The sequence below is a fragment of the Bubalus kerabau genome, chromosome 8, assembly GCF_029407905.1.
Source record: "Bubalus kerabau isolate K-KA32 ecotype Philippines breed swamp buffalo chromosome 8, PCC_UOA_SB_1v2, whole genome shotgun sequence".
Taxonomy (NCBI): domain Eukaryota; kingdom Metazoa; phylum Chordata; class Mammalia; order Artiodactyla; family Bovidae; genus Bubalus; species Bubalus kerabau.
Window position 1 is genome coordinate 110,636,404 of NC_073631.1, and position 23,157 is coordinate 110,659,560.

The following is a 23,157-nucleotide window of genomic DNA, read 5'->3' on the forward strand; positions in this document are numbered from 1 at the left end:
ATTCTGTTCCACTGAAATGTGTGTGTGTTTGCCTGCCTGTACCATACTGTTTTGATTATTGTAGCTGTGTAGCGTAGTTTGAAATCAGGGTGCATGATACCTCTAGCTTTGTTCATCTTTATTAAGATTGCTTTGGTTGTTTAGAATCCTTTGTGGTTCCATTTACATTTAAAAGTTTCTTGTTCTAGTTCTGTGAAAAATGCCATTAGTATTTTGAAAGGGATTGCATAGAGTCTGTAGATTTCTTTTGGTAGTGTAGACATTTTAACAATATTAATTCCCTTCATTAGTGAGTACAGCATATCTTTCCATTTATTTGTGTCATCTTCAACTTCTTTCTGGAGAAGGCGATGACACCCGACTGCAGAACTCTTGCCTGGAAAATCCCATGGATGGAGGAGACTGGTACACTGCAGTCCATGGGGTGGCTAAGAGTTGGACACGACTGAACGACTTCACTTTCACTTTTCACTTTCAAGCATTGGAGAAGGAAATGGCAACCCACTCCAGTGTTCTTGCCTGGAGAATCCCAGGGACAGGGGAGCCTGGTGGGCTGCCATCTATGGGGTTGCACAGAGTCGGACACAACTGAAGCGACTTAGTAGCAGCAGCAGCAACAGCAACTTCTTTCATCAGTGTCTCCTTGGTATTTTTATTCCCAGGTATTTTTTTTCTTTTTGGTGCAATAGCAAATGGGATTGTTTTTCAATTTCTTTTTCTGATAATTCTTCATTAGTGTATAGAAATGTCACAGATTTCTATATATTTTATTTTATATCCTGCAACTTTACTGAATTTATTTGTTAGTATTAATAGTTGAAGAGTGGGAGCTTAGGGGTTTTCTATATAGTATCATACCATTTGTAAATAGTGAGAGTTTTGCTTCTATCCTCCATCCTGGGTGCCTTTTATCTCTCTTTCTTGCTTTCAGTTTTTTTTTTTTTTTTTTTGGTCTGATCACTGCGGCTATTACTTCCAATGTGTGTGATCAGTCGCTTCAGTTGTGTCTGATTCTGTGACTGCATGGACCACAAGCCACCAGGCTCCTCTGTCCTTGGGGCTTTCCTGGCAAGAATTCTAGAGCAGGTTGCCATGCTCTCCTCCATGGGAACTTCCCAACCCAGGGACAGAAGCCACATCTCTTGCATTGCAGGTGGATTCTTTACTGCTGAACCATGGGGGAAGCCCAATACTATGTTGAATCAAAGTGGCAATGGTTGGCACTCTTGTGTTGCTGATCTTACAGGAAATGCCTTCAGCTTTTCATTGCTGAGTAAGTTAGCTGTGAGTTTGTCATATATGGCCTTTGTTATGTTGACATGTTTTCTCTCTAGTTATCTATTTATAGCATGACATATTCCATATAAATTTTGAGCAATTTCTTAAAGTTCCATGAAACATTTGGGAGAAGACAATGGCAACCCACTCCAGTACTCTTGCCTGGAAAATCCCATGGGTGGAGGAGCCTGGTGGGCTGCAGTCCATGGGGTCTTGAAGAGTCAGACATGACTGAGCGACTTTACTTTCACTTTTCACTTTCATGGATTGGAGAAGGAAATGGCAACCCACTTCAGTACTCTTGCCTGGAGAATCCCAGGGACGGGGGAGCTTGATGGGCTGCCATCTGTGGGGTCGCACAGAGTCGGACATGAATGAAGCGACTTAGCAGTAGCAGTAGCAGCAGAAACATTTACTTGAATTTTTGATTAGGTTTACTTTGAGCTTAGAGATTCATTTTGGAGCATTGACATCTTTATAATATTAAATTGTCCAATCCAAAGCATGAAATGTATTTTTAGTTTAGATAATCTTTAATGTTTTATTTGGAGTTTTCACATATTCTCCATATTTTTAAAATAAATATCTGTTAAACATATGTTATATGCCAGACAATCTTCTGGGTGTTGTGGATCCAACAATGAAAAGCATACAGAAACATCTGCCTTCTTGGACATTGTGGTGGTGACTTAGTCTCTAAATTGTGTCTGACAGTTATGTTTTACTTAAAGGAAAATAGACAGTAAATATAGGAAATAAATAATCAATACAGTGTGTCATAATTACCATGGAGAAAAATAAAATGGGGAAAATAGATAAAGAGCACAGGAGGATTGAAAGTATTGGCAGAGAGTGCCATAGAATTCATGTATATATTCTGCTGAGAAATTCCTAGTTACTTTATAATCTATAATTCCTAAATACTTCACAACTATTATATGGGGTATTTTATTTTACTTTTTTAGTTGGTTATTGCTGGCTACAAAAATGCTATTGATTTCTGTAAGGTGGTCTTAATCTAGTTCTCTTTTTAGATTGTTGAAAAAATGTTCCTGGTTTATAGTCATATCATCTATAAATAGTGATAGTTTTTATAATCTTTTATCCATCTTAATCTATTTCCTTTTCTTGTATCATAGTCTAAACCCTCTAAGGTCATATGAAAAAATAGCCATGATGGCTGGTATTCTTTCTTGTTCCTGATCTAAAGGCAGGAATCTGCAGATTCTCCATTAAATACAATATTCTCTGTAGATTTGGGTATTTAATTTGAATTAAATTAAGTTTTTAAGTTTGAAGTGCGTTAAAGTAAAGGAGTAGATTCTCTATAATATATCAAAGCATATCACAAGGCAACTACAATTAAAATTATAGTACTGGTGTAGAAAAAGGTGTGTCAATAAATCAACATACAAACTCAAAAGAAACCTTTGTCATGGGAATTTAGTGTATCATAATAGTGTAATTAATTTAGGAAAATATGTATGATATTGGGAAAAATTACCACCTTAGCAGGAAAAATAGCTCATCTTTCCTATTGTATGTAATAAATGATCAATTTTTAATATCTAGAGGTGAAGAAGTTCACTTTACAAATGATTTTATGTTTATTCCCATTTAAATCTAAAGCATATAATGGTAAAAGAATAAGAAACAAAGCAATAAATCCACAAAGCATAAAGGAGAATAAATAAATTAATATATTTTTAAGAAATGCCAGGAACGTTTTAGAAGCTAGAGAGCAAATTCTTTCTTATCTTTGTAAGGTCCAGAGATAAAACAGGCTCTATGACACATTCCCTTTCAGCAGTGCCCACATAGGCAGCCATCTGTAGGTAGGCTGTCTATTCTTTGTAAAAAGTGGGTCTCAGGCTGGGAGAAGACACTATTGACAGCAGCTCCCAAGCCCTTTACAGGGCAATGCCACATAACCGAGCAGAGGATGAGAACAGACTGGTTAGACTCACTTAGATGAGGCACATGGTGGAAATCTCCCCTGCCACCCTTGGGAAAGGGAAAGAAAAGAAGTTTCACTGCACAATGCTTAGCATCCTCACTAGAGTATTTTTAACAGAGGGTAGTGGTGTTTTATTAAAGATTCTGAACACTAAAAATCCCTAAGTACAAACCAACATATGGAAGATCATCTTCCTTAAAGTGAAGTGAAAGGCAAAAGTTCTAAGGTTACAGAACGTGATGGTAGAATTGCAAACCTGGACTCTGTGTGTGTGTGCTCAGTTGTGTCCAACTCATTGCAACCCCCTGGACTGTATCCCGCCAGGCTCCTCTGTCCATGGAATTTTCCAGGCAAGAATACTGGAGTGGTTTGCCATTTCCTACTCCAGAGGATCTTCCTGACTCAGGGATCAAATCCATGTCCCTTGTGTCTCCTGCATTGGCAGGCAGATTCTCTACCTGTGAGCAACATGGGAAGCCTGGACAGCAGCCCCATAATAAGTAACAGCTGTCACTTATGGGCATAAAAAATGTCTCCTTGCCCGACCTCAGATTAGGTGACGTACCACAGAGCACCCAATGGTCCCCAGAGTTGCTGATCTAGAAGTTATTGCTCTAAGGAATATGGTGATGGGTGAATTGGAAGGGGGAAGTTTTGATGTAATTCCCATGGTCCTACAGTTCAGTCAGTTCGGTTGTTCAGTCACGTCTGACTCTTTGCGACCCCATGGACCCATGGTCTTAATGTGGGATAAAAATCCAAACAATCCAAACGGGCTTATCTGGTGGTTCAGTGGTAAAGAACCTGCCTGTAACGCAGGAGCCTCAGATGGCGTGGGTTCGATCCCTGCGTTAGGAAGATCTCCTGGAGAAGGGAATGGCAACCCATTCCAGTATTCTTGCCTGGAGAAGCCCGTGGACAGAGGAGCCTCATGGGCTACAATCCATGGGGTCACAAAGAGTTGAACATGACTGAAGTGACTTAGCATGGATGCATGTACAATCCAAAGCTGGTATCACTGAAGACTCAGATGTACTTCTCCTGAGAAATTAAAGTTTGGTGAGTTCTTTCTCATGCTCCAGAGACAAGGAAACAAAATTTTCATTTGCAAAGTTGAAATGTAGGTTAGGGTGTTAGATGCAGAAGTGACCAGGCAGAGGGAGAGGAAAATTAAAGGAAATCTAATCAGCAAAAAATAATTGGCCCCTTGAGATTTTATCACTAAGTTATAGAAAGTTACCTGTTCCAACTGCACTGGCTTCAAACTCCACAACTCTCCCAGTCCTGCCATCTCTCCGAGACACAGGATGGCCCCCTCCATTCTCCAAAGGTAACTCAGGCATTTCCAGTCTGTCTTCAGCACTTATTTAACAACATAAACTGTGAAACTAGCTTCCTGTAATCCATGACTTCTTCTGTATTCTTCAAGTCTCAGAGTCTAGTGGCTTGATATAGTTGTCCTCTGGTAGAAGTTCATCCTAAAAATTATGTTCTGTCTATTCAAATTAAGTTTGTGAGTGTACAGCTAAGGAGGTTTGAAAAGAAGTGTGGGAACAGTTTAAGCATGATTGAGTGCCTTTACGTGTGGGTTCTAAAGGGACCACGATGGAAAGTGATCCTATGAGTGGAAAGAATTCTGGGCTCTCCTCTACCTGTGTAATGATTTTAGCTTAACTACATGGCTACTCAAATTTTTACCTCTGGCTTTGGAATGATTACCAAGTGACCTGGAAATGTAGTCCACTTTTTATAGTAGTGTGATAGTAACCATTTACATGAACAGTGGGGGATATGTTGGTTCAATTTACAAGCACTCACCACTGCACAGAAGAAATTCTGAGTTTCCCATGGGAGTCAGCTCAGAAGGGACAAATTTTCCCAATCAGATGAAACTCATACCCTCAGACCTGTCTCATCTCTTACTTTTTAAGGACATTCTTTTGTCTAGAGAAAACTATTCTTAGGTTTGAAACTTTGAAAGCTAATTTTAAAAAATAAGCAATTGATTTATTCATTTCTGATACTGGATCATTTTTATTTCCTTATTTTTCATATTCAGAGCTCTTAGTTTTCTCTTAGAAGAGGAAGAAAGGACTTCCTGCCATGGATCCACTAAAGACACTGTTCATCACCATATCAGACACAGAGTAGAAGCATGATCACCTTTTCAAGTTTATGAAAGAGGTCTTCACGTACATCAAGAATAGAGTCTCTACTGGGGGAGATGTGCTGTGTGTCTCTTCCTTATATTGCTGAAGTGGCTTGAAGGCCAGATCTCAACTTCACAGGTAAATGAGAGGGACCTACTCTGGCCCACCAGGACTCTGAAGTAAATGGGCTCAAAAGTAGAAAGTAGGAACTCATTTAGTGTCCTTGATATGTTTCCTGATTTTCATGTTCGGTGTATCCATAGCCTTTTAAAAAATGACTGTCATGTGCTATACACAGGGTCTGCTATGTATAGGAGCAGCATAATGGAGGTGCCCCAGCTTATCAGATAATCCTACTTATCTGCTGACTCCTCCATTGTCTAGTCACTTCAGCTCTTTTTCCCATCTGTAAAACACAGTTAATAAGACAAAGCTCACAGTGTTGTTGTGAAGACATATTTTTGTTGCTTAGTCATTGTGTCCCACTCTTTGTCACCCCATGGACTGTAACCCTCCAGGCTCCTCTCGTTATGAGATTTCCCAGGCAAGGAGTACTGAAGTGAGTTGCCATTACCTTCTCTAGGGGATCTTCCTGACCCAGGGATGTAACCTATATCTCTTGCGTTTCCTGCATTGGCAGGCAGATTCTCTGCCACTTGCACCACCTGGGAAGCCCCATATATTAGTAGATATATGAGATATTTAGTATAATGACTAGTACAGAGTAAGTGTTCAGCAAATAAAAATAAATTTAGTTATGATTGTTTTTCTTTTACCATCTTTCCCACTGCATTGGATTTTTGCACTCTGGCTGTGCAGAAGTGTTTCCGTGAAGAATATTACTATATCTTTAAATATTGTGTGTTTTTTGCCAGTGTTGCAGCTGAGTGTCTTGTTCCAATCAATCTGATGTAAGTGACAGAAAGCTTTCAGTGCAAAGACTTGAAAATGGTATCTTTGTTCAATGATCATTTCCAATACTTTCTGTGTGATATTCATTTTCTGAAAGTTCTCTTTTTAATAAATTCCTTGAGATTTTGGACCTTATTCAAAACAATACAAAATCCTGAATATTTTATAGTTAATGATATGAAAATAAACTATAATAGCAAGACCTCCAGCCATCTGTGTTATAAGTGGTGTAGTCTGTAACAATCATCCTAAAAGTTTTTATGCTAAAACTGGAAACGTTTACTAAAAGTAATCAGCGGCCCATCTGCTGTATGAATGGTAAATAAGCTATTGGAATAATGACCCTTATGTGGAATTTTCAGGTACTGTCACAGGAGTATCTCAGAGACCTCAAACTCCCACCTGCATGTTTTAGTTAGGGATACATTTCTTTCCTTAAGTAGTAAACATGAAATAAGTTTTGGCTTGGGGTTAAAAAAAATCTGTTCCTGTCTCTGTTACCATGTTCTATAATTAAGACCTGATTTTCTACCCTTCTTCCTTCACTGGTGAGGAGTGATTCCTGTTATATTGGTGAATGAATGAGTTGTCCTTTCCTTGAGAAAACATTGTTATTAAGTAATAACATGATGGGCTTCCCTGATGTCTCAGTGGTAAAGAATCCACCTGCAATGCAGGAGACGCAGGTTCAGTCCCGGGGCCAGGAAGATCCCCTGAACCATGAACCATGGCAACCCACTCCAGTGTTCTTGCCTGGAGAATCCCATGGACAGAGGAGCCTGGAGGGCTATAGTCCACAGGGTCACAAAGAGTTGGACATGACTGCAGTGACTGAGCATGCGCACACGATAACATGATGTCATTAAACACATTATTAAATTACCCTTGGAGGGCATGAGAGATACATTTCAACAGGGAGGTATACCTTGTCTCCATTTAACACCTGATTCTTGAAGTTGGCCATCGTGGGTTGACAGGTCCACCTGGGCCACTGGTGTGAGGTACGTGAAGATGAGACCTTCCACCTGACACTCTCAGATTAAAAGGACAAATTATAGAAAAGAAATTCCAAATCCATTGGTAGTAAGTATGAAAATATTACTTAAAACATTCAGGATTTCATGAATACATTCCATTGAGGAGGGGTGAGTACAGTTGTGTCTGAGACATCCAGAGAGTAAACAAAACAAAAAAAAAGTTAAATGGTACTGAACATCATGTAGAATTCAGAAGAAGATCTTTCATGTGGGCTAAAACCTGTCTCACCAGAAAGACAGTAATTATCCCCTCTAATAACTACTAAGTTAACTAGAATTTTAAATCTAAACACTTCATTAATTTCCTTCCTCCATTTAAGAGTAGATATTTGAGAGAAAACTTATGTTCTAATAAATTGAATTTCAAGTATGTAACCTTTTTTCCCCCTTGATTTCCAGCTGCTCAACTGGGTACCGTTTCATTCTTCCTCTACAGATACGTTAAGCAGAGTCTGGATGACGATCTGGCTGACACATTCAGGGAGAACTTTAAGTTCAAATGGGTAGATTTTCCATGTGGTATGAAAGCCATCTTCCAATTCTGAGTTTCTTTAATTTGTCATTTTGACATCTTTAGTTCAGTTCTTAGAAACGAATGGGTCAGGGGAATAAAACGCAGACATGGGTGAGTGAGTTCATTCTGCTGGGGCTGTCCAGTGACTGGGGGACTCAAGTCTCCCTCTTTGTCTTGTTCTTGGCCATGTACTTGGTGACCATTGTGGGAAATGTGCTCATCCTTCTTCTGATCAGACTGGACAGCAGGCTTCACACCCCCATGTATTTCTTCCTTAGTGTTTTATCTCTTGTGGACCTCTGTTACTCAAGCAGTATTGTCCCTCAAATGCTGGCCCACCTGCTCTCAGTCCAGAAGTGCATCCCATTCTCCAGCTGTGTGATCCAGCTCTCTACGTCCCTGGCATTGGCTGCGTCTGAGTTCCTGTTGCTGGGGGCCATGGCCTATGACCGCTATGTGGCAGTGTGCTACCCGCTGCACTACACGGCCATCATGCATGGAGGGCTGTGTCTGGGACTGGCTGTTGGCTGCTTGGGGGCTGGTTTCACGAATTCACTGCTGGAGACAGTCATCACCTTTCGGCTTCCCCTGTGTCACAATGTTATGAATCACTTTGCTTGTGAGACCCTAGCAGTGCTGCGGCTAGCCTGTGTGGATATCTCTTTCAACAAGGTCATGGTGGCCATCTCAGGATTTCTGGTGATCATGCTTCCCTTTTTCCTGGTTCTGTTTTCCTATGGTCGTATCGTTGCTGCCATTCTGCACATTCATTCTGCTCAGGGACGTAGCAAAGCATTTGGGACGTGCGCCTCTCACCTCATTGTGGTGGTCATGTGCTTTGGAACAGCCATCTTCACCTACCTGGGGCCACGGTCTGCCTACTCAGTGGAAGGGGAGAAGATGGTTGCTCTGTTCTATGCTGTAGTGGCCCCTATGTTGAACCCCTTGATTTACAGCTTGAGAAATAAAGAGGTTATGGCTGCTCTCAGTAAACTTTTAGACAAATTCAGAGACAAAGGGTGAAGACTATAAGAATTTCTTGTTATCTATCATCGAAATCAAAAAGAAGGTCAGATAAGTGAAGGTGGGACTGGGACATTTACACTTAAGACTATTATGTTCAGATCCTGGATTTCAAGTGAACAATTTCTCCACATAATTAATGCATTTCCTTATGTAGGCCAATACCAGGTAATTTACATACCAGTGATTCATGAAAGGGCCTTTTCTTAGATCATCTTATCTCAGTATCCAGTAGTATTTAGGATTCTTGTACCATTTTTACATTGTATTAGCTTGTCCATGTTTAAAGGAATAATGCATGGCTTCATCAAGCAGATCTGGTCTGTGGATTGAATGGGTAGATGAATTCTGACAATTAGGTCTACTTACACTTTTGTGGACTAGAAGAGAGAATGTTTGTTTCTCTTTCTACATGACAATACTCCAGTTGTTTTTAGAACAGCTTTATTTCCTCCAAATGGTTTTTTCAACTCCTTAACAAATTAACATCAACTTTGGAGCTTTCAATACTCTCTATGCCTAAATCTGGACTGTGATATTATATTCTGAAGTAAATAATATATGACAGAATATTTGTTCAGATCATTATGCTGGATCTTATTTGCTTTGAAGATGAGAAATCTGTGGCTTCACTATAGTCTTTTTTATTGTGGCAAAACATACAATATATAACATAAAACTTGTCATTTTAGTCCTTTTTAAGTGTATACTTCAATGGCATTAATTACATTCACAATGTTGTGCAAGCATCACCACTGTCTATTTCCAAAGTTATTCATTACCACAGTCTTTTATTCAACTAATTTTCAAAGACCTGATTCCTATAAACTGGTTACAAAGATTCCACACCCACTGTACTCATTTTCTCTTAAACTTAAACAAAGGTATGTGCATTTTGTTTTGCTAATCAGTATTGATTTTCACACACCAACCTGCCTAGATTATTTTGAATTTTGATTCTCCAGTTCGTTCCATTTGTTTACTGTGTCTTTCTGTTGATAGAGTTACAATAAATGGAAGAAGTTATAAAAATAAATACCAAATAGTACACATCAATTATATGTCACGGCAAACTTGGGGAGAAGGGGTCCAGAATGTCTTATAATTGGAATCATACAGTATACAGCCTTTCATATTGGCTTCCTTCACTTAGTAATTTGGATTTAAGTTCCTTCATGTCTTTTCATGGCTTAATCATTCATTTTGGAACTGAGTAATATTCTATTGTCTGCATGTTTATTCATTCAGCTACTGAAGGACTTCTTGTCTGCTTCTAATTTTCAGTAATTATGAATAAAGCTGCTTATAAACATTTGTGTGCAGGTTTTGTGTGGACATATTTTTGACCCCTTTAGGACTCCTTATGTAAATACCAAGTAACGTGATTGCTGGATCATATGGTAAAAGTATGTTTTGCTTTGTAGAAAACCACCAAACTGTCTTCCAAAGTGGCTGTACCACTTGGCATTCCCACCAACAGTGAATGAGAGTTTCTATTGCTCCCTATTTCTCCAGCATTCTCCAGTGTTTAGGATTTTGGCTGTTCTAATAGTGTGTAATGGTATTTGATTACTGACTTAATTTGTATTTCCCTGATGACACATGATATAGAGTATCTTCTCATATGTGTGTATTAATACTAGTTCAAACTCTTCCAGAATATAGAAAAGGAATAAACACCACATTATTTAATGAAGTCAGGATTACCCTCACAGCAAACCAAGCCAAGATATTACAGAAAGGAAACCACAGATCAATAACAGTCATGAACAGCCACACAAAATTCTAAAAATATTGCTAAATAAAGTCCAATACTTTGCAAAAATATAATAGCTTATAAGTTAATTTAGTTCCACACCTTAAAATAAATCACTGTATATATTTCCCTGTATCAACAGACTAAAAGGGAAAACCAGTTTAGCACTTCAATAGGTGGCAAAAAGTATTAATGTTAATAAAAAAAATCTTTGCAAACTAGGTATAGAAGGAAACTTCTTAACCCAATAAAATGTATTTACAAATAACTTACAGCTGACATCAATATTTATTAGCAAAAATATGGAATCATTTTCTCTTTGAGAACAATGCTTAATGTCCATGATCATCAGTTTTCTTATCTGGAACTTCTGGCCAAAGGGATAAGGCCAGAAAAAGAAATAAAAGAAATGCAAATTAGAAAAAAACAAATAGAATCATTTTCTTCTCAGGAGGCATTATTATTTACTTACAAAATCTCTCAGAATCTACAACAAATATCTTGGAATTGATAATGGAATTTGGCAAGGTTGAAAGATGCAAAGATAATATGTAAAGTATGTGAGTGTGCATGTGGGCAAGCTAAATCGCTTCAGCTGTGTCCTACTTTGTGTGACCCTACGGACTGTATCCGGCCAGGCTCCTCTGTGCATGGGATACTCCACACAGGAATACAGGAGTGGGTTTCCATGTCTTCCTCCAAGGGATTTTCCTGACACAGGGATCAAACCCACGTCTCTTAGGTCTCCTGCATTGCAGGTGGATTCTTTACTACTGAGCCACTGGGGGAGTCCACATTTATGTATCAGTTCAGTTCAGTTCAGTCACTCAGTCGTGTCCAACTCGTTGCGACCCCATGAATCACAGCACACCAGGCCTCCCTGTCCATCACCAACTCCCGGAGTTCCCTCAAACTCACGTGCATAGAGTCGGTGATGCCATCCAGCCATCTCATCCTCTGTCATCCCCTTCTCCTCCTACCCCTAATCCGTCTCAGCATCAGGGTCTTTTCCAAGGAGTCAACTCTTTGCATAAGGTGGCCAAAGTATTGGAGTTTCAGCTTCAACATCAATCCTGCCAATGAATATTCAGGACTGATTTCCTTTAGGATGGACTGGTTGGATCTCCTTGCAGTCCAAGGGACTCGCAAGAGTCTTCTCCAGCATCACATTACAAAAGTGTCAATTCTTTGGTGATTCAGCTTTCTTCACAGTCCAACTCTCATATCCATACATGACCACTGGAAAAACCATAGCCATGACTAGATGGACCTTTGTTGGTAAAGTAATATCTCTGCTTTTGAATATGCTGTCTAGGTTGGTCATAACATTCCTTCCAAGGAGTAAGCGTCTTTTAATTTCATGGCTGCAATCACCATCTGCAGTGATTTTGGAGCCCAAAAAAAGAAAGTCTGACACTGTTTCCACTGTTTCCCCATCTATTTCCCATGAAGTGATGGGACCAGATGCCATGATCTTCATTTTCTGAATGTTGAGCTTTAAGCCAACTTTTTCACTCTCCTCTTTCACTTTCATCAAGAGGCTCTTTAGTTCCTCTTCACTCTCTGCCATAAGGGTGGTGTCATCTGCATATCTGAGGTTATTGATATTTCCCCCAGTATTCTTGATTCCAGCTTGTGCTTCTTCCAGCCCAGTGTTTCTCATGATGTACTCTGCATATAAGTTAAATAAACAGGGTGACAATATACAGCCTTGACGTACTCCTTTTCCTATTTGGAAAAGTCTGCTGTTCCATGTCCAGTTCTAACTGTTGCTTCCTGACCTGCATATAGGTTTCTCAAGAGGCAGGTCAGGTGGTCTGGTATTCCCATCTCTTGAAGAATTTTCCACAGTTTATTGTGATGCACACAGTCAAAGGCTTTGGCGTAGTCAATAAAGCAGAAATAGATGTTTATTCTGGAACTGTTTTGCTTTTTCTATGATCCATCAGATGTTGACAATTTGATCTCTGGTTTCTCTGCCTTTTCTAAAACCAGCTTGAACTTCTGGAAGTTCACGGTTCACGTATTGCTGAAGCCTGGCTTAGAGAATTTTGAGTATTACTTTACTAGTGTGTGAGATAATTGCAATTGTGCAGTAGTTTGAGCATTCTTTGGCATTGCCTTTCTTTGGGATTGGAATGAAAATGGACCTTTTCCAATCCTGTGGCCACTGCTGAGTTTTTTCCAAATTTGCTGGCATATTGAATGCAGCACTTTCACAGCATCATCTTTCAGGATTTGAAATAGCTCAACTGGAATTCCATCATCTCCACTAGTTTTGTTTGTAGTGATGCTTCCTAAGGCCCACTTGACCTCACATTGCAGGATGTCTGGCTCTAGGTGAGTGATCACACCATCGTGATTATCTGGGTCATGAAGATCTTTTTTGGTTCTTCTTTGTATTCTTCCCACCTCTTCTTAATATCTTCTGCTTCTGTTAGGTCCATACCATTTCTGTCCTTTATCGTATCCATCATTGCATGAAATGTTCCCTTGGTATCTCTAGTTTTCTTGAAGAGATCTCTAGTCTTTCCCATTCTGTTGTTTTCCTCTATTTCTTTGCATTGATCGCTGAGGAAGGCTTTTTTTTTTTTTTTTTTTAATCTCTTTGCTATCCTTTGGAACTCTGCATTCAAATGGGAATATCTTTCCTTTTCTCCTTTGCTTTTCGCTTCTCTTCTTTTCACAGCCATTTGTAAGCCCTCCTCAGACAGACATATTGTTTTTTTGCATTTCTTTTCCATGGGGATGGTCTTGATATCTGTCTCCTGTACAATGTCACGAACCTCCGTCCATAGTTCATTAGGCACTCTATCTATCAGATCTAGTCCCTTAAATCTATTTCTCACTTCCACTTCCACAAGGGATTTGATTTAGGTCATACCTGAATGGTCTACTGGTTTTCCCCACTTTCTTCAATTTCAGTCTGAATTTGACAATAAGGAGCTCATGATCTGAGCCACAGTCAGCTCCCAGTCTTGTTTTTGCTGACTGTATAGAGCTTCTCCATCTTTGGATGCAAAGAATATAATCAATCTGATTTTGGGGTTGACCATCTGGTGATGTCCATGTGTAGAGTCTTCTCTTGTGTTGTTGGAAGAGGGTGTTTGTTATGACCAGTGTGTTCTCTTGGCAAAACTCTATTAGCCTTTGCCCTGCTTCATTCTGTACTCCAAGGCCAAATTTGCCTGTTACTCCAGGTGTTTCTTGACTTCCTAGTTTTGCATTCTAGCCCCCTATAATGAAAAGGACATCTTTTTTGTGTGTTAGTTCTAAAAGGTTTTGTAGGTCTTCATAGAACCATTCAACTTCAGCTTCTTCAGTGTTACTGGTTGGGGCATAGCCTTGGATCACCATGATATTGAATGGTTTGCCTGGGAAACGAAGAGAGATCATTCTGTCATTTTTGAGATTGCATCCAAGTACTGCATTTCAGACTCTTTTGTTGACCATGATGACTACTCCATTTCTTCTAAGGGATTCTTGCCCACAGTAGTAGATATAATGGTCATCTGAGTTAAATTCATCCATTCCAGTCCATTTTAGTTCACTGATTCCTAGAATGTTGATGTTCACTCTTGCCATCTCTTGTTTGACCACTTCCAATTTGTCTTGATTCATGGACCTAACATTCCAGGTTCCTATGCAATATTGCTCTTTACAGCATCTGACCTTGCTTCCATCAGCAATCACATCCACTACTGGGTATTGTTTTTACTTTGGCTCCTTCCCTTCATTCTTTCTGGAGTTGTTTCTCCACTGATCTCCTGTAGCATATTGGGCACCTACCAACCTGGGGAGTTCCTCTCTCAGTATCCTATCCTTTTGCCTTTTCATACTGTTCATGGGGTTGGTATTTAAATATGTAGATTAATTAAATGTATAAATATTTATATAAATAAATATAAATTATATACATATTTAAGGTAATGATATTTTTGTAAACATTACTGAAAATTGTTGAGTAGGGAATTCCAAGACTTTATCTCTCCACAAAACAGCCAATAAACTGGCAAAAACTTTTGGAATTAACCTTTGCAGAACTCTGAAATCTGGTAAAAAACTGACTACAAAAGGGGAAAGATTAATAAAAACTGAAAATGCTGCATTACGGTAAAATACTACTGGGACATTTCAGCTGCCCACTTATTACCTCTCACCTCCCAAATTGGTGACAGCCATGAAGGTTACAGTCTATACTCCTGGTGCAGGTTGCCAGTAAAAAACAGCAATCTGGACCTTACTCAAAGAATTTTGGCTGTTTCAACATGTCTGGCAGCTACCTGAAGAGCTGGCATAAAGGCTGGCCTTTGTTTTACTGACTCAGGACTTGTATTATCAGGACTGGGATGGCTTTCCAGGTGGCATTTGCTGAATATATTTAAAGGCAAAAGTATGGCAGCCTGACACTAGGGTTAAGAGTCAAGACAGCCAACAACCAGACTGAAAAGACTGGAAAGCAAGAGGCTGGGAAAGGAGGTATATAGGGGAATAAGGGCTTTAAAAGTCATCCCTGGTAGCTCAGCTGGTAAAGAATACACCTGCAAAGCAGGAGACCCTGGTTTGATTCCTGGGTCAGGTAGATCCCCTGGAGCAAGGATAGGCTACCCACTCCAGTATTCTTGGGCTTCCCTGGTGGCTCAGACAGTACAGAATCTGCCTGTAATGCAGGAGACCTGCGTTCGATCCCTGGGTTGGGAAGATCTCCTGGAGAAGGGAATGGCAACCCACTCCAGTATTCTTGTCTGGAGAATTCCATGGGCAGAGGAGCTTGGCAAGCTAAAGTCCATGGGGTCACAAAGTGTTGGACACAACTGAGAGATTTTCACTTACTTTCAAGGGCTTTCCAGGTGGTGCTAGTGGTAAAGAACAGTTAAGAGAGCTGAAGTATAAAAACTAAATTGCAACAACTAAAAATAAGACACTTCTTTCAAATCCTATTTATCCTGAATCCTTTTATCCTAAAATCCTAGAACAACTGACATTCCCCCAAATGTATCATTTGATATCATCCACAGTTTTCCCAAATGGATCTTAAATATATCATGATGTGGCGGGCACTAATGGAAAGAAATGAGAGAGGGTCTGCCAGACAGTATCTGTGCTAACCCGGTTCTGGCCACCTGCTGTGGTGGCAGTGTGCCAGGGAGACTGAAAACGGGAGCACGCTTCTCCTCCCAAGATTGGGAATGTCTATCGTCAAAGTGTTCTATGAATTACTGTGTCTGTGTCTTTACACAAGACGTTTAGGGTCAGAATTCCATACAAGTGATCTCAAATAGGTAGTAGAAGTTCTTGAGAAACAAACTGGCTATATTCCATGACACGCTGACACTACCTTATTCTAGAATTCAGCTATCCAGTCTTTTCTTGAAGATATATATGTATTGGCTGGCAGTTGCAGGTTGGATAATTTTGCAGATCTCTGTCCAGGGTATGTGGGAAGCGTTAAGGAAACCCAGGGAACTCACTCTCTGTCCTGTTTTCCCTCAGGTCCTGAGGCCCTTCAGCTGTCATCTTGTATCTGTTGTGTTCCATTTCCTTCTCCAGGGGATCTTCCCAACCCAGGGATTGAACCAGTGCCTCCCACATTGCAGGCATACTCTTTACTGTCTGAGTCACAGGGAAGGCCCAAAATAAGGATGCCTACCAGTGTTGTTTCTGCCTGGTTTCGAACCAGGGACCTTTCGCGTGTTAGGGGAACGTGATAACCACTACACCACGGAAACCTGCATGTTATGTCTAGATTTTTAACGGTAAAGGACAGTTCTTTTTTTTTTTTTAATTGCTAAGCAGTAGTCCAGTATATGGGTGTTATCACTGTTTGATCTCTATTCACACTTCAGCCCTATAAACTATGTTAAAGCCTGTTTAATTATCATAGACACATTGGAGGGCTGAATTGCTTATAACTACTAATATCTCCATTTTTCATTTCCTGAAACCCCAATGAATTAGACAGCTTTTGCTTCTGTGAGGGTTATTTAAGAGCTCTTCAGATTTCAGAGAAGTGATTTTAGTAAACTGAAATTTTGTCCTAGAACATCAAATACTGGTCAAGTGGTTCCCAAAGGCAGCTGACGAAGTGATGATCCCATTATGATAAATTTATGTAGCACACAATTACAGCAGAAGCATTTAAACAAAAACCTTTATTTAAAATTTTACTGAAATGTAGCAGTATGTTTACTTTGGATGTTAGGATCTCCCATGGAGTACTGATATGATTGTCCTGTTAAGTAACTGAAGATTGAATAATAATTGAAAAATCTATGAAAAATGAGTGTTAGTCCCTCAGTTGTGGCCGACTCTTTGCGACCCCATGGACTGTAGCCCACCAGGCTCTTCCATGGAACTCTCCAGGCAAGCATACTGAGTGGGTTGCCATCTTCCTGACCCAGGGGTCAAACCCGGGTCTCCTGCATTGCAAGCAATTTCTTTACCATCTGAGCCACAGGCCATCCTGAAAATCTACAGAGAGATTTAAAAGTAGTAATTTTTTTTCTCTTTGTGCTTCAGCAAAGACTAAATTCACAGGTGGTTCTTTTCAAAGCATGGATTTCTTTCCCCTCTGGAACTGATACTGTATAAAATAAGTTAGATTACCACAATAGGCAAATAGAAATTTCTCATGGCTCCCACAAGAGACGTGAACTGCCTTGTCAAAGTGCTTTTCTCCTGGGTGTTTGCAGAGATGTAGGGCAAGTCTTAAAACCGTGTAAAACTCTCAGAATCCAAAGATCTTCACAGTGTGGTGTGCCTAAGACCACTGCAGCTTCCTGCAGGAAGGCAATGGGTGCTCTGGCCCCAGGATACTGGGAGAGCCATCCTGGAGCCACATCAGGCACAAATGTGTTCTTAGTGTCCAGGGCTCACCTCTCCTCTAGTCCTGACTATCAGTTTGGAAGCAGCTGGGTAACCTGTGGCCATTCACCCTTTGTATGTTTAGAGAGTGTGCTTTTCACATCTATCCAATACCTGAATCTTTCTTTTCTACTTCTTCCTATTTTAGAATCAGTGAAGAATTTCTTTTCATATCCCAGCCATTTAGAGGCTGCTGAACCAAGGTAAGAGTCCCTTCTCAGAATATCACTTTATTTTTTAGGACTCAGTCTAATGATTATCTCCTCTCTGATACATTTACCAAGCATTTCTGTATGTTCATTTCTGTTTTACATGTATGATAGAATATGTATCTGTGTCACATTTCTTAAAATGTGGGCTCATCTCTAATAGCTTGTGCCTATAATGAAATTTCAGCTCTGTTTCAGGTTCATATGGCACAGTGACGTTTAAATACCAAATATTTAATTCTGTTGTCACACGTCTTCCTTCTATCCACTCTCAATCTCCAGCAATCAGTCACAGTCATAATCTCGTCTTTTGAACTCTAAGTACAGCCAGATATGCAGTGAGTACATTCCTCCTACTACGTTTGAGGGTTATCTCTTGATATTGGGTCAGAAATGAAAACCCCAGGCTCTGATCCCAGCCTGCAGTTTCTTATTATGCCTTCTGACAGCAATTTTGCTGCTGCGTCTTCCTGGCAATTCATTTGTGATGGTGCCTACAAAAACTGCTGCTGTCTTGACAGGAAGGAGGTTATGTTTCGATCATATCTGGATTACTTGGATCTTACCCTTGTACAGAATCCATACAGAGTGAAGCAGAAGTGTACATGCAGCAAGCACAAGAATGGAGAGAAGAAGCTAAAATGCTTGATTCCGGATCATTGGCAAAAGTCTCAAATAAGGGGGTAACAAATTTGAGTACACCGTAGTGGAGTAGAAACCACCATGAGTGTAAAGGTCCACAAAGTTTATGGTAAAATCATACATTGAAAACGCATGTGGTCAAGTCCTCCTATTCATGTGCAATGGGTTAGTGCTCGCACCCTTCATTTAGTGGGTGAGAAATAAGGAAATCTGTTGTCGTTGGTGAGCCTCCTCTAGGAGTGCAAATTTACTCATATAACTTGTGGACAAGTATGTCTGCGTATGTTTGTCTTCTTTTCTTTAATAAATGCTGTAACTGGGGTGATTTTTCTTTTCTTTGTGTGTATCTTTGTTAGCTATGAAGGTGTATTCCAACTAGTGTTTTAATCTCTGATTTGGCAACCCTGATCCAACCAAATCCATGCCCCCCATAACAAAAACCAGGGTGCAATGTGAGGATGTTACCAGCTGCTGAAAACATTCAATGATTACATATTGTCTATAATATAGAATAACTCTTAAATACCTTAATATTTCATATGAAGGAATCTACAATCTGGTCCTTAACACTATTCTATCTCTTCTTCTCTTTCCCCAGGCCATTGCTCTCTCTCTCCCATCCCCCTTTTCTCTTTATGTTTCTATTCATTTATTAACTTATAATTTTCCCACTCACAGAGGAAATAGGTCTTAATGAGATGCCTCCCTGAAAATGTCAGGCTATATCATATCTCTTTGCCTTTGTTCACTCTGTTTCATCTGCCTAAAATATCTCTAACATTTTTATCATCAAACTTATCTTTATTGTAATGATTTTCTCTCCTCTGATACATTTACCAAGCATTTCTATATATTCATTTCTGTTTCATATGTGTAATTGAACATGCAGTCTGTCACATTTGTAAAAATTTGGGCTCATCTTTAGTAGCCTGTGCCAATAATGAAATTTCAGTACAATTATAGAATATTTCCTAAAATTATCAGACATTTTAAATATTTAAAAAGTGGTGTTGAGTGAAAAATCTGGTATTCCTTATCTATATGTGAGACAGCATTGTGGTTGAGGCTGTGCTTTTATAGTCAGACAGATGGTGTCTTCACTTTAATTCTGGTTTCATCACTCTCAAACTTGGAAATGTTACTTAGTCTAAACTAAAGTGTCTTCTGTGAAATTAGAGTAACAGTGCCTCATTTATTTGTTTTGTGTATTTAACGGCATATTTGAAAAATACTTAGCAAGTTTCCCAGCACCTAGTAATAACTGATAAATGATTATTAGAGAATATTCTGGACAATATTGAATAATATTCTGTTCAATATTCTGAACAATATTCTGGAATATTGTTCAGGCTTCATGTTAAAACTCATCAGAACAAAACCCTAACAGATTCTTGCCCATTGCCATCTCTTCAACTATGAGGAATGTGTCTGTAAACACCAAAATTTTTCCCATTACAGTAAATGGCATCACTTCCATATAGTGAGCCATATACCTGAATTCCTCCTTGATTTCTCTCTTCTCTTTCCTCCCATATTTAATCCATCAATTACCATTAAAGATGCTTTTAACACACATCTGGAGTCCCCTCACTTCCGTGAAACAAGGTTTTCAAGGTCACCGTCACCTTTGAGTAGCCACCCGCAATCTCACAACTCCCACTCTTGCACAACTCCCACTCCCACAGTCTTTTGCAATGTCAGAGCGATCTTTCCAAGCATGAGACATACTGTGCTCCTATTCAGCTTTAAGCCTTTCACTTGCTTCTCATGGAATTTAGACCACTATTCAGATCCCCTGTTATGACCTGTGGGGTCTTACACGTGCTGGCCCTGCTTGCCTTTCCCCCCTAGTCCTCATTTCTTCTCCCTCCATCACAGCAGGCACGGCCTCATCTCAGTGCAGCTCTCTCCCACCTCACTCTTCAGAAGGCTGGGGCTCTGGCATCCTCCTCTGTGCAAATATCACCTCCTCAGAGGTCAGAGAGGCATTCCCCAATCACTCGTGTATCATTTCTGTTTTTTAACCTTCATAGAAAATGTCTCAAATTTTATTATGTATTTCTTATTATTTGCTGATTAAAGAAAATCTCCTCCAAGAGACTTATACCTCCACCCCCAAGGACTTCAGTCTCCACAAGAGGAAGCTCATGTCCACTTACTACTCTGCTTGGTCCTCAGCAGTCACTCTCCTCGCTCCTGTGAGCCCAACCTTATCTTTTAAGGCCCTGAGATGGGAGAGGAGCCCTTTCACATTTACTGTCATTTATATGTTTATAAATTTTACTTTATATGCAATTTTACTTACATTATTTCATTTGGGTTTTGATCCACATTGACATAAGCTAAATGAATATTAATATTTGCACTTGCATAAGAGGAAATTGGGTTTTGGAGATGATAAGATTTTAAGGTTCATATAGCAATTTATGACTGAGGTCCAGGTTTTTAATACTGGAAAGCCTAACTCTACCCACCTCACTGTCTCATGTACCTTGCAGACAATGACAGGTTTCACTCTGTCTCCACGGATAGTACAGGGGGAAAAGCATTGTAAAGGCAGAACTTCCAGCACTCTGGGTGGGTGGTAGGCCAGGAAAGCCAGGTGTATCCTTCACAGTTGGCAATGGTAATGTGGAACATGGTTGTTTGATACTGTTTAATTTGGATGTGGTTGTGAAAGGCTGCTGCTGCTAAGTCAATTCAGTCGTGTCCGACTCTGTGTGACCCCATAGACGGCAGCCCACAAGGCTCCCCCGTCCCTGGGATTCTCCAGGCAAGAACACTGGAGTGGGTTGCCGTTTCCTTCTCCAATGCATGAAAGTGAAAAGTGAAAGTCAATTCGCTCAGTCGTGTCCGACTCTTAGCGACCCCATGGACTGCAGCCTACCAGGCTTCTCCGTCCATAGGATTTTCCAGGCAAGAGTACTGGAGTGGGGTGCCATTGCCTTCTCTGTGTGAAAGGCAGTGTAGGGTAATAGATAGAGCATGGTGTTTAGACTTAGACTTGAATGTGATTCTGCCCTGCTACCAGTGGGAATGTGGTAGGTTACTAATACTTCTCCAAAACTCAATTTCTTCATTACTAAGATGTATAAAAAGACTATGTGAGAATCAAATTACATTGTGTACATAATGTACCCAGTGTATGATCTAACCTATAATGCACTATTAAAAATGATGTTACTGTTGTTACTAGTCAAAGAAGGCAAAAGATGGAAGTTTCCAAATGGACCATGGAATCTGACCAGTAATTTTTTCTCCCAGGAGAGTTAAGCCCTGTGTTTCCAATATGGAAGTGGAAAACCAGACACGGGTCACCAGGTTCATCCTGGTGGGGTTCCCTGGGAGCTGGGGCATGCGTGCAGCCGTGTTCTTCATATTCCTCATGGCCTATATTCTGACAGTGGCTGAAAATGTGACCATCATCCTGTTGGTGCAGCAGAACCGGCCACTGCACAAGCCCATGTACTTCTTCCTGGCCAACTTGTCCTTCTTGGAGACCTGGTACATCTCTGTGACTGTACCCAAGTTGCTGTTTAGTTTTTGGTCCGTGAGCAACAGTATCTCCTTCGCTCACTGTATGATACAACTTTACTTCTTCATTGCACTCATGTGCACGGAATGTGTGCTCCTGGCCGCCATGGCCTACGACCGTTACGTGGCCATCTGCCGCCCACTACACTACCCCACCATTATGAGCCATGGGCTCTGCTTCCGCCTGGCTCTTGGTTCCTGGACCATTGGCTTTGGCATCTCCTTGGCTAAGACATACTTCATCTCTCGCCTCAGCTTCTGCGGCCCCAATGTCATCAACCATTTCTTCTGCGACATCTCTCCAGTACTTAACCTCTCCTGCACAGACATGTCCACAGCTGAGCTGGTGGACTTTGTCCTGGCACTGGTCATCTTCCTCCTCCCCCTCACTGTCACTATTCTGTCTTATGGATGCATCCTGGCCACCGTTCTACGCATGCCCACGGGCAAGCAGAAGGCGTTTTCTACTTGTGCCTCCCACCTCGTGGTGGTCACCATCTTCTACTCAGCTACAATTTTCATGTATGCCCGGCCCCGAGCCATTCATGCCTTCAACATGAACAAAGTTATTTCCATCTTCTATGCCATTGTCACCCCTGCCCTCAATCCTTTCATTTATTGTCTAAGGAACCGAGAGGTCAAAGAGGCTCTGAAGAAACTGGCTTATTGCCAGGCCAAATCTGACTAGTCTGTTACAAGTGATTACAAGAAGTAATTTGATTTGGAGCCTGCTCTTCAACCCCCATCCTTTCTCCTTTAATGCCGCAGCTGGATATTAACATATTACTCATGTTAATGTGACCTCACCAGATCCACATTAACCACCGGCTCTTGTTGTGTCCTGAGATCTACCTCTGCGCCTGTGGTCTGTGTTTTAAGGGCATGCCCTTTGAACAGCGTGTTCTCTTTGACTGTGATCCAAAATGGGGTTTTTAAGATTGTGAGTAAATTCCTGAGTTGAGTGGGAGAGAGAGATGGCAGCATATGAATTAGCTGTTTTAGGATCTAGCAAGCACTATACTCTCCAGCAAATCAGATTTGGTGACGGCTTCCTGACTTCTGTGCTTCCTGACTGAGACAGAGGTAGCTGCTCCTTTAATAATCCCATTCTGGCTTTGATGCCAGGAGTCAATCTTGGTGGCAAAGACTAGAGGAATAGTCTCTAGCCTCTTTCAACACTTGTTGTAAACACCCATTTCCCTGCATTAAAATACCCTTCTGCTTCAAAATAGCTGGAGTGCTTTCTGTTATCTGCAAGGTGTCACCTATAAGTAAACTATA

The 23,157-nt window shown here is 40.4% G+C and overlaps 2 protein-coding genes and 1 non-coding gene across 3 annotated transcripts; 2 read left to right on the forward strand and 1 right to left on the reverse strand.

Annotated features, from left to right (window-relative positions):
- The first annotated feature begins 7,929 nt into the window (after positions 1-7,929).
- LOC129658729 (olfactory receptor-like protein OLF3) lies at positions 7,930-8,871 on the forward strand. The gene has a single exon (XM_055589575.1). The coding sequence runs from the start codon at positions 7,930-7,932 to the stop codon at positions 8,869-8,871; it is 942 nt and encodes a 313-aa protein (XP_055445550.1).
- Positions 8,872-16,283: 7,412 nt separating this feature from the next.
- TRNAV-AAC (transfer RNA valine (anticodon AAC)) lies at positions 16,284-16,356 on the reverse strand. Its single transcript has one exon. It is a non-coding gene; the product is annotated as a tRNA-Val (tRNA).
- A 5,275-nt stretch (positions 16,357-21,631) lies between these two features.
- On the forward strand, positions 21,632-22,564 carry LOC129658730 (olfactory receptor 6B1). Its single transcript, XM_055589577.1, has one exon. The coding sequence runs from the start codon at positions 21,632-21,634 to the stop codon at positions 22,562-22,564; it is 933 nt and encodes a 310-aa protein (XP_055445552.1).
- The last annotated feature ends 593 nt before the right edge of the window (positions 22,565-23,157 follow it).

Excerpts from the sequence above, each read along its gene's own strand:
- LOC129658729 (XM_055589575.1), top strand. The coding sequence starts at position 7,930 with ATGGGTCAGGGGAATAAAACGCAGACATGGGTGAGTGAGTTCATTCTG.
- LOC129658730 (XM_055589577.1), top strand. The coding sequence starts at position 21,632 with ATGGAAGTGGAAAACCAGACACGGGTCACCAGGTTCATCCTGGTGGGG.